At 31.4% G+C, this 12,152-nt stretch overlaps 1 protein-coding gene across 1 annotated transcript; it reads right to left on the reverse strand.

Annotated features, from left to right (window-relative positions):
* Positions 1-1,458: 1,458 nt before the first annotated feature.
* On the reverse strand, positions 1,459-11,335 carry LOC129891676 (expansin-A26-like). Its single transcript, XM_055967119.1, has 4 exons — positions 11,209-11,335; positions 10,876-11,110; positions 1,811-2,042; positions 1,459-1,725 (listed from the first exon to the last, which is right to left on the reverse strand). The coding sequence occupies exons 1-4, from the start codon at positions 11,333-11,335 to the stop codon at positions 1,459-1,461; spliced, it is 861 nt and encodes a 286-aa protein (XP_055823094.1).
* Positions 11,336-12,152: the final 817 nt, after the last annotated feature.

Below are 12,152 nucleotides of genomic sequence, written 5' to 3' on the forward strand. Positions count from 1 at the left end.
GGCATCATTTCAAATTGTATTTCCTCTACTTTAATCACATCATCCAGGGTGGCAATCTGTTGAAAAATATCTCCAAATACTACTTTGCTCCATTTAGACAAAGCATATTTGACTCTTTTCAATTTTATTTTAAGAATCAAAAAAGGACAACCATTGAAATCAACCTTCCAATTGTCCTCCACCACTTTGTAGAAATCTTTATGCTTTGTCCAAAAGTTGAGGAACTTGAAAGGCTTAACCATTATCTGTTGCTCTGTATTACATATTACATATTACATGTAGTGGAGCATGGTCTGATCCCCTTCTTATTAAATGATGAACCTCACTTGATGGAATCAGATTGAAGAGAGACTGATTCCCTAACACCCTATCTAATCTTTTAAAAATACACTCTCCCTCTGTCCTGCCATTCCACCAAGTAGATCTACTCCCTGTTGTCTTTAATACTTCCACACCACAATTATTGATACATTGGGAAAAATCAGTAGCTTCACCCTGTGAAAATGGAAGACCTCCCTTCTTTTCTTCTTCATTCAAAATCACATTAAAGTCCCCACCAATCATCCACAAGCTTTGATATTCATTAGCTAGATTCTCCAGTTCATCCCACAACTCTAGTCTTTCAAGAGCACTACATCTTGCATAAACAGTGGTTATCAGTACCTCAACATTGTTTTCTTTAAACAAAACTAAGACTTGCTGTATTCTATCTTTTGTCATTTGTCCTTGCCACTTCTCATCCCAAAACAGCCAGATCTTTGCTGAGCAATTACAATAGGCATTTTGCATTCCCAGTTTTTCTCTAAATTGGTGCAACTCTTGTGAACCTTGAAAAGGCTCCATGAGAGCTATTAATTAGTAATGATGTCTCCTGCTTAGATCAATTAATCTCTCAAAAGCATTTTGAGTATTAACTGATCTTATGTTCCAAAAAATAATTTTGTCAATCATTAATTACTTACAGAGACCCTATCTCCCTACTACTCCTCTTGTTTGAACTTGAAGAGGTATGCTTGGATGGTTTCTTTTCATTCTACTCTTCATGCTTGATGTTTGTCTAGGGGATAGATCCCCTCCTCTTGCAATGCTATTAATATTCTCTATCATGTTTTCATCCTTCTTTGTACCTCTCTACTCCTCCTTCTGTTCCTCTGTCAATTTCTCCAGGTCTGGAATTATTTTTGTTAGCAGGAGACCATTATTGAATTGTGGCTCATCTATCTCATCCCCTCACCCATTATTCTGAGTTGCAACTCCATTCTATGTTGTCCCATTGCTTGACTGAGCCATCTTATTTATACTGCGTTCATCACCCAGGCGAGGATACTGTTCCAGAGTACTCACTTTGTTAGAAGGGTCCTCCACTTCCATAAGCTTATGTTTGTCAAAAGATTCCTCCACCCACTGCTTTGTAGAGCTTTTTGCACCTGTTCACCATGTCCCTCCTCTTTCTGTCATTTAAAGCCTCAAATTGATTTCCTGTCTCTCAACCACTTCAGAATTTTGATGTTTTTGTTTTTTGTTCCAGACCTGTTCCGGTTTCTCCCAAGCTTGGTATCTCCTTTTTCCATATCCCTTTTTGTTCTTGTATTCCCTAAATTGTTCCTCCTTCCTTTGGTTGTCTCCTTTTTTATCCTGCAAAAGCTTTCGTGTGTTATCCCCCATTTGATTTCCCATTTTCTCTTTCATCAAATCTTCTCCCATTTTCTCTCTTTTTGGATACAGCTATAATGTAGCACTCTTGCTCACTATGCCCTTGTATTTTGCAGTTTGTACAATACTTGGGAACATAATCATATTTGATTCTTACCCATTTGTAACATATCTCCCCTGATTGCTTTCTAAGCCCTACATTTATTCTTTTTGGGAACTCGCTCTCTACCTTCACCCTGGCATAACTGGGTCTTGTTTGGTTCCTAGTAGCAAGGTCCACTTGTAGTGATTTACCTACAGCTGCCGCTAGTGAGAATACTGATTCCTTCCCAAAGAAATTGGGGGGCAAAGATGGGAAAGAAATCCAACCAATAGCTAAGTAGTCTCCTCTTCAGGATAAAAAAAAAATGGTCCCATTTAAGGATTTTCATTGGGAAAGTCCAATTCCAATGGGTCTTGTTTAGAGAGAAGATTAACATAATGAAGCCCTTATAAGAACATGTCTGTTACTCAATAAACCAATATTGCACTCTCTTTTTAATTCACATTGTTTGGGTATTAATCTTCCAATGACAGCATATTTTCGTTTAGGATCGATCATCTGCTCTACTTCTGTTTCTTCCCATATTACTCGCGGTTCTCCATGCAAATACGCAATAGGTTTCTTCGTAATACGTGATGGTCTTTGAATGGATGCGTAATTCATATTTGAAGTTGTTTCAGGTGCGGGTTTCATCTGGTCACTCCCCGATGATGGAAAGTATAGGCAAAAGCTAGGTTTTTCGGCTGACGGCAAGTTATTTTTTATTATTATTTTTTTGGAGCCAGCATTGAAGTTTCGATTAAATTTCGATCGAGCATTGTAGGGCCCATTCAGGGTGACTCTCCCCGATAAAATTATTTTTATATCCAAGACTCGAACCTGAGAAAGGAAATCAATTTATCAATTTACACTTTACATACATACAACAAACAGTTGTATTTTTGAGTGTGTACACTATGTATCAAAAAAAATAGACTTCTGATACATGTATGTATCATTTAAGCACGCGATTGGATATATATACACATTCTTTTTTTTGACTGGATTTCAATATCATTATTGATTGTTAATATATGTATGGTCGTTGTGTTCGAGTGTATCACCCTATTATTATTATATAAGATACACCTATATCATTACTAAAAGGGAAAAGATATAAATTCTCTTCTGAATTTATTCTGAAAAGTTGGTTACGTTTAAATTATCATGACGATCTATTATACACCTAATCTTGTTCAAAGTGATATTAATACTCCCTTGGAAGGTAACATGGTAGAGAAAGTGTCTTCACCTTCCTTAAGGTGCGTGAGAAGAAAAAAAAAATTAAAATGACAAATTTGAACACGTGACACTAATTTATTGGTCATTATAATTAAGTATTATAATTTCTAATATATTAATTATGTCAATTTTTTTAATTGGTGGCCCCCATTTCTTAATTTTTTTTATATTTTCCTTTTCTTTTGAGTTCTTCTTCTTCAACAATTTATTATCATTTGTCAGCATGATTATTTCTTCACTTTATCCCCGTAGAAACATATCTAACACTCTATCATTAAAGAGGGCCTATAAAAAGAAATAGAAAGTAGTGGACAAGATGATGTCATCCATCGAAAAGTTAATAATTTTTCAACTTAAAGTTCATGATTTTTCTGCTCAAACTCATCGAAGGATCCACCGGAGTAGATCACCGGAAAAAATCATGAGAAAGATAATGGCTTCTATTGAAAATACTATAATATTTATGCATAAAATTCATGATTACATTGCCTAAATTTATCAAAAAATATTAAAAATAAACCAAGAGTAGAAATCCTAAATTATTTATGATTAGTTTTTTGGTATATATTTTATTTGTTTTACGGAGATTTTCTAGTCCTTGTTTAATTTGGTTTGTTAGTATTATAAATAGGGATGCCTTATTACATATTTTCAATATAGAGCCCGTTTGGATTGACTTAAAAAAGTAACTTTTATGTATGAAGTGCTTTTAGAACTTTGAAGTGCTGAAAGTTATTTTTATAAATAAGCAGTTGAGTGTTTGGATAAAAGTGTTTAAATGAGGAAAATGATGTGAATTTTAGGGTTAAAAGAATAAAAAGGGTAGTTTGGAAATTTAGTTAAAATATAAGGGATATAAAAGTAATTTCCATGGTCAAAGAAAATGACTTTAAGCACTTAGAAAAAAAAAGTTAGGAATCCGAACTTTTTATTTTTGACTAACTTTAAGAACTTTATGACTTAAAGTTAGCATTAGGCAAATAAGTCCAAAAGCTAAAAATGAGCTTTAAGTTGGTCATTAAAGCCCATCCAAACGGGCTCATAGTGAGATTCAAGAGTTTTTGAGTTAATAAGTAAAGTCCCATATGTCCTCTCTCTAACTTAATAAATTTCTTCAATATAACATTTGCTGGGTCTTTCACTTGTGCATATATTATTCCATTGTGTACTTTTATTTTCTTCAAATTGATATTGAGATCGTATCAAAGCCTCGTGTGAGATCAGACATATACAAAAGAATATGGATATTTCATATTTACCGAATTGTCTCATTTTTGTGTTTGATGACAAAAATAATTTTGAGAGTTGGTATAAACAAATAATTTTTTTTCAATGCCGTTGGACTATGGTCCATTATTGATAATAGATTTGTGGAAACTTCAGAAGGCACAACATTGACCGGAGAAGCCGCTAAACAGTTGAAAAAAATAGACAATTGGACTATAGGGCATATTTTTACCTTGATAGCAAGATCAAATTGCATGTATATAACATTTATTTACATGTTAAGTCAGCAAAGGAGGCTTGGACAATTTTAGTAAATACACATCGAGGTATGCAAACGTAAGAAAAGTCTAATTGCATGAGCTTAGAAGACAATACGTGTTAGCCCAAATGAAACCAACAGAGTCCGTCAAAGAATTCTTGACAAGAGTTACTAATATTGTCAATGATATAATGACTAATGGAGAAGGATTAGATAAATTAAAGTTGTTGAAAAAGTATTGCGATCCTTGAGTATAAAATTTCTCACCAAAATGACGATCCTTGAGGCCATCAAAGATCTTACCACTTTGACACTTGATGATTTAGAAGGTGAATTAGTGACATATGAGATGTCCCTAAATCAACAGATAACATAAACAATTGATGAAGTGTTGCAAGCGAAGGTGACTCAACCTAACCCAAAAGAAGAGATATCAAATTTGACTAAGACAAATCAAAGAGGTCAGAATTTCAGAGGTAGAGGACAAAGGAATTGAGGTAATTTTTCTTATCAACAGAGAAATAATAATTTTAGAAATGAACAATAAAGTAATCAAAATTTTCAAAGATGTAACAAATCAACAGTTCAGTGTCATAATTGTAAAAAATTTGGGCACTATTAAAGAGATTGATGGTTTAATAAATCTGAAAATAGAAAAGTACATGAAAAGTTGATTGAAAATTATGGAGATAAACAAGAGACTTTATTATTTTTGTAGCTTAGGAATTGAAGAAAATAAAGCGAATGAATGGTTCATTGATTCTGGTTGTAGCAACCACATGTTTGGAAATAAGGAATTATTTATTGATTTAGATGAATCATTTAGAACTAATGCAAGATTTGGTGATCTAGAAGATGAATTTATGATATATGAGATGTATCTTAATCAACAAACAGTTGTTATAGTGGATGAGGAATTGCAAAGAAAGGATGATCAATCAAAAGAAAAAGAAGAGCTGACAAAACTAAATGAAGAAGACCAAAGAAAGGATGATCAATCAAAAAAAAAAATCAGCGAATCTGACAGAAGTATATGAATAAGATCAGAATTTAAAATTATGGAGAAAATAAGCGAAGGTAGAGATAACTTCTACTGTGGTATACATACCTTTGATTGCAAAAAGGACTCCAATAATGATCAATCTAATAAGCCAATATTTTTTGGAATTACTAATTTGGTTGAAACTGATGCTCCATTGATAGAGGTTGATGATTGAAGCCATTAGACATATAATAGACATGATTGGTCTATTCAAGATGAAGCCATTGAAAAAGAAATAGAAATATTCACTATTATCTCACAAGAAAAATTGTTTGAAGCTTTTGAAGATAAAGTTAGTAATAAAAGAAGTAAAAGTATTCACCAAAAGCAAGTTTTTGATGATCTACCCAAAATTGAAGCAGAAACAATTGAATCTCTAGATCTGCAATTGAAGTGTATGATTATGGATATTGAAGATACAATCACTTTTAAGCCATTATTTAAAATTGTAGGCTCTGAAGAGTATGAAAAATTATCTTTTGATGAGCACACAAAATCAAGTACATTCCGATTGGAGAAGTAGATAATTTTAAGTCAAGAATGGTTATTCAAAATGCAAGAAAAGGAAAAAATATGATGATGATGATACTATAAAAATATTTAATATGAAAAAAGTCAAATTGACTTTGGGTCATGTTGAGAGAAATTGAAGTTTACTAAAGAAGACACACACGATTTTGTTGATGCTACATAATTTAAAAAATTGATAGGGAGTCTAAGATATTTGATTTCTACAAGGCCTAATATTACTTATGGGATTGAATTAATTAGAAGATTTATGAAATTTCCTCGTCAATCTCACTTGCAAGCAGCCAAGAGAATTTTGAGATATATTCAAGGTACACAGTACACACTATAATGACATATTTTACTCAAAGACTAATGATAGTAGTCTTGCTGGATTCACTGATAGTGATTGGGGTAGTGAGATGATGGTACGAAAAAGTACTTCTGGCTATAAATTCTAATTGGGATCTAGCGTATTTTCTTGGCCTTCAAAGAAGCAACAAATTGTTGTTTTATCATGTGCTGAAGTAGAGTACATGGCAGCAACGAGTAGTGCTACACAAGCATTATGGTTGAGAAAGATGCTTGAATTTCAAAATAAGCAAGATAGTCCTACAAAAATATTTTGTGGTAGTAAGTCTACAATTGAGTTAACAAAGAATTTATTTTTTCATAACCATAGCAAACACATTGACATTAAATGACACTTCCTTCGTGATTTAGTTCAACATAAAGCGATAGTAGTTGGATATAGCAAGATTGAAGAACAAGTTGCTGATATTTTCACAAAGCCATTAGAATTGGAGTTGTTCATAGAGTTGAAGAAGATACTAGGCATGGTCTCATTTGAAGATCTTGGTTTAAAGGAGGTTATGTTGGAAATAAACCAAGAGTAAGAATCCTAAATTGTTTAGGATTAGTTTTTTGATATTTATTTCATTCATGTTTAGTTAAAATTTATTTGTTTTTAAGGAGGTTTTCTAGTCCTAGTTTAATTTGGTTTGTTAGTATTATAAATAGGAGTGTCTTATTATATATTTTCAATATAGTGAGATACAAGAGTTTTTGAGTTATTAAGTAAAGTATCTTAGCTCTTTGCTCTAACTTAATAAATTTCTCTTATATAACCTTTGTTGGGTGTTTCACTTGTGCATATGTGTACTTTTATTTCCTTCAAAAATCCATCGAAGAGAATGATTACTCTATCTTTGTCTTCTCTATTTTCACCGGAGCATCACCTACAACCACTACAATATCATTTTTTTCTCAAGCCGCCATTAATAGTATATTTAATTATTCATTACACACAAAGAATACAAATGAAATGCTTTATTTTCATTCATATTTATCAAGAATTTTACAAATCTAAAATTTTTTACTTGTTTCACTAGCAATAGTGTATTGCCCACCACCTATCGCCACCTCCAACGTCTCCGTACTTCATAATCATCTTCCTGTTCCCTATTTTTTTTCTTTTTTTCTTTTTTTTCTTCAATCTATGAATAATGAAGAAGGAACATGTATGGTGTAGAGGAAGAACGTACAAAGAGTAGTGTAAGCGTTAAAGTTTTATTGGATTTAAATTCGTAAATTAAATTGGATTATATTAAATTCAAGAAAATAATTCAAATGATGTGGCAATTCAAATCAAATTAAATGAGCCACTAAAATTACACCAAGTGTCAAAGTTATGTGGCAATCCAAGTCAAATTAAATGAGTCATTAGAATCATGCTATGTGCCAAAATTATGTGGCAATCCAAGTTAAATTAAATAAACCACTAAAATCATGTCACTTGTCGAAGTTATGTGGCAATTTAAGTCAAATTAAATGAGTCACTAGAATAATGTCACATGTATATGTGACATGTTCTTACCAATCAAATTAAAATTCTTCACCAAAAGAATCTGATTGGTCAGTTCAAACCGGTCAATCAAATCACACCAGCATACTACTCTCTACAACTATAAATAGAGGTCCTCATTATTTTCAGAGGAGAGAGTTTTGAAGAACAAGAAGTAAGAAGAGAGCTTGTGGATCAAAGGCCGCAAATTCTCTACAAAGCTACAAAGTTCAAGTAATCAAATTCAAGTTCAAGTTCAAGATCAAGAACGAAGGCAAAGATCGAAAAGTTCGAGATCAAGTTACTTGTTCATATTTATTATTCGTCATAACCGTACAAGTGTTCGTGACGAATAATTCAAATTCAAATTTGAAGACGAAGATTCAAGATCAAGCTATTCAAGCCCTTGACTCTAAATCAAATTCAAGTTCAACATATTTCATATTATTTGAAGAATCAGAGGATTATCGTAGAGATTGTAACACGCACTACATTTTAAAATCAAATATTACTCTTTGTTACCCCAATTTTTCGATCTTGATTATTTATTTTTCTCGACTCAAAATTTATTGTTTACAAGTAGAAATTACTGTTTTGCAAAAGAATCTATAGCAGCTTGTAGAGAACATTAATATGAGCCTCTTGATATGGAGTGTGTTATGTACATTAAACATCAAAAGAACTGGAGTCTTGGAAGAATTCTTTTCTTTTTTGATTTTTAACCCTGGTTTTTGGTCTTTGTATCAGCTGATATATAATTTTTTTTTGATTAAAAAAAGAAAATTTTAAGGGGAAAAGGTTGAAAAAAATTAAAATAATATTATTTACGTGTCAAAACTCGTGTATAACACCTTTTCACATAAAAATTGAGATTATCTTCAGAAGGGTGTATTGATATCACTTTAAACAAATTTAGGTGTGTAATAAATCGTCATAATAGTATAAGCATGTACCTGACTTTTCAAAACAAGTTAAAAAATAAATTGAAGTGTATGATTATGGATATTGAAGATACAATCACTTTTAAGCCATTATTTAAAATTGTAGGCTCTGAAGAGTATGAAAAATTATCTTTTGATGAGCACGCAAAATCAAGTACATTCCGATTGGAGAAGTAGATAATTTTAAGTCAAGAATGGTTATTCAAAATGCAAGAAAAGGAAAAAATATGATGATGATGATACTATAAAAATATTTAATATGAAAAAAGTCAAATTGACTTTGGGTCATGTTGAGAGAAATTGAAGTTTACTAAAGAGGATACATGTAATAAATCGTCATAATAGTATAAGCATGTACCTGACTTTTCAAAACAAGTTAAAAAATAAATTGTCTTTTCCCTTACTAAAAATCACCCCAACCATCATAAAAGAACACTTGTGTATCATTATATTTGTGTGTATCACACTTTATGTGGCTCTAATTTCAAAAAAGAATATCACGTTTTCTAGTAATTAACATTTGCTAGTGGATAGCGCCATTGGATAATTCAATGAGTGGGTACATTTCAACTGTAATAATGAGCATCTTTATAGATATGGGGAAAGACTATAAGGAAGTGCTTATTGTGAGGTATTTTTTTTTTGGTTGGGAAGCTTATCCTATAATTTAATAAATTATTCCGTTCATTTTAAAATATTTATCGTATTTTTTTATTTATATGCTTTTTAAGAATATATAATAAGAAGAGTGTTTGATTATTTTATTTTTATTTACATCTACAAATATAATCTCTTTTTAGTTAATATTTACTGATTTATTTATGTGTTATAATTGATATCTGTAGTTTTCAAGAATCAATTCTACTTAAAGTAAAATGCAGAAAACTTGGTATGATGGACAAGGGAAACTAATTCTGAGATAATATTTTGGTACCGCCTAATCTCTTTTATGATTACAAATTCTGAAATAACTTATTCTAAAATAATAATTAATATTGAGATAAATAATTATTACCTCTAAGTGGAATAACAATATCAAAATATAACTTATCCAAAAATAAAATTAGAAAAATACAACCTTCAAATTTTCAGATGCGCCTCAAAAACATCTTATTCAGTGATTTCTTTATTTGGTCTTCACGTGGTGCAATAGTATTTTTAACTTCCTTCTGGCATGATCAAATTATTTTTATCTGCCATTTTTTTTATATATGGAAGTTGTCACCTTCCTATCAGTGTTTATTTTAAAAGGAAAACTACACAAAATGAATTTAATCGTAAAATTATTTATCAAAAATAAATTCAATCCAATTTATTTAAGTTTAATGGACCAACGGCTTAAACTATTTATCCGCTTATTCCACTTTCTCCTTTCTTATTTCGCGTATGACGTCAGCATCACTATTATGAATTAATCATCGGTGATGCTCTGTCAGTATATTGATATCGATATCATATAACATTGAGTTGAATCCTCTGTAATACTCCGCCGATATATTAAAATTCTATCGATATCATATAGGATTAGACTCTTTTTTAAAGAAATAAATAAGAACAAATAAAAGAAAATTATGAAAGTCACAATCTTATTTATTAAACTCTAAATTAGTAGAAAATATATTTTTATAATTTTTTTCTCTTTTTGCAAATTTTTAAAAAATTGCATCTAAATTATGACTCGTTTAAACTGTTTTTAAATTAGAATATTGAAGAATTATAACATACATCAATGATACCATGACAATATATAGATATATCGTAATTGTATCATGAATGATTGAGTATCTCATCGAAGGACTGAAGCAGATCTCAATAAAAACAATGTTCAGTTACTCTTTAATACTACTAAAGTATATTATATTTTAAGGATATCAAGGTGGAAGAAGCAGTTCTTCAATGAAGACAGTGTGGAATTTTAATAAAGGGTGACCAAAGAGTTTTCAAAATTAAGAAAAAGTGAGTCAAGTCTTAATTATTGAGTTGAAGTGACAATTTCAAGATTAGTGCTAACCCTCAAGTTTTATTATTTCCATAAAAACCCTATATTTCTTATTCCACCCTCCCTCCATTCCACCCTACCCTTCCCTTCTGCCGACGCCATTCTCTTTCCTTCTATCGTCGTCGTCCCCACCTCCACCACCATCAATTCTTCTTCTTCTTCCTCCTTCACCATCACTTTCTCCTATTCCACCATCACCACTTCCTCCTCCATCACCACTGTTGCCACCTCCTTCTCCTCCACCGTTGCCATCACCACCTCCATCTTCGTTGTTACCACCAACATCAACACCTTCTTTGCCTCCATAACCACCCGCTCCTTCACCTCACAACTGCTGAAGTTGTTGCAATAGGTAAGTCATTTGTTGCATCAGATTAGCAATTTGTTGCAACATGTGTTCTATCTGTTGCAACAGATGACGACATCTGTTGCAATAGATGTCCTATTTGTTGCAACAGATGTGGTATCTGTTGCAATGGGTAAGTCATTTGTTACTATCTGTTGCAACAGATACCACATCTGTTGCAACAAATAGGACATCTATTGCAACAGATACCACATCTGTTGCAACAAATAGGACATCTATTGCAACAGATTGTTAACCTGTTGCAACAGGTTGTAAAAATAAGGACCAAAAAGAGAAAAAAAAGAAAAGCACGATAAAAAATAATGAACGTCGGCGGCGATGACGACGACAACAAATATATATATATATATATATATATATAAAGTTGAACATGCATGGCATAATTATTGGAATGCATATACAAAAATATTTAAGCTAAAAGAGGTGAATTTTTTTTTAAGAATGAATAACTAAAGCTCTACCAAGAATATATAAAAGGGTAAATAAGGTTGATGGTATTTTATAAATAATTTTCTTAGGAATTATACGCAATAGTCTTTTCGAAATGAACTAAAAAGAAAAGTAAGACAAATAAATTAGAATGACGCAATATTTAAAAAAATATCTATAATAATTTTATTATTACTAAGAAATGGGACCATAATTTTGGAGGTCTAAGGCCAATGCTTTATTTTTAAGACTGTATCCATCAGTGACCTCCTAAAATTGAAAATAGACATCAACTTTCACTTAGACACCTCAACTAGATTTTGTTCATTTTAGACACCTCATGTGATGCTCCTATGTGTCATTTTGACACTTTTTTTGACAATCAACCAAATACGTAAGGTTTGTGTAACACACTCGTCAATGATGTGTCAAAATGATAAATTAAATAAATACATGTAGCATATATACCAAATATAATTCTCAAATAATTATCCTTTTGTAGGAAAAAAAGTGTAAAATGATTGAAGACATGTGTCATTTTTTTACCAAAAATAATAATAA

Source organism: Solanum dulcamara, chromosome 1, assembly GCF_947179165.1.
Source record: "Solanum dulcamara chromosome 1, daSolDulc1.2, whole genome shotgun sequence".
Taxonomy (NCBI): Eukaryota; Viridiplantae; Streptophyta; class Magnoliopsida; order Solanales; family Solanaceae; genus Solanum; species Solanum dulcamara.

Coding starts and splice junctions, on each gene's coding strand:
- LOC129891676 (XM_055967119.1), bottom strand. CDS start 11,335: ATGTCCTATTTGTTGCAACAGATGTGGTATCTGTTGCAACAGATAGTA. Junction 11,111..11,208: donor TGCAACAGATGTCGTCATCT/GTTGCAACAGAT, acceptor GAGGTGAAGGAG/CGGGTGGTTATGGAGGCAAA. Junction 2,043..10,875: donor GGCGTCGGCAGAAGGGAAGG/GTAGGGTGGAAT, acceptor TTTATCCTGAAG/AGGAGACTACTTAGCTATTG.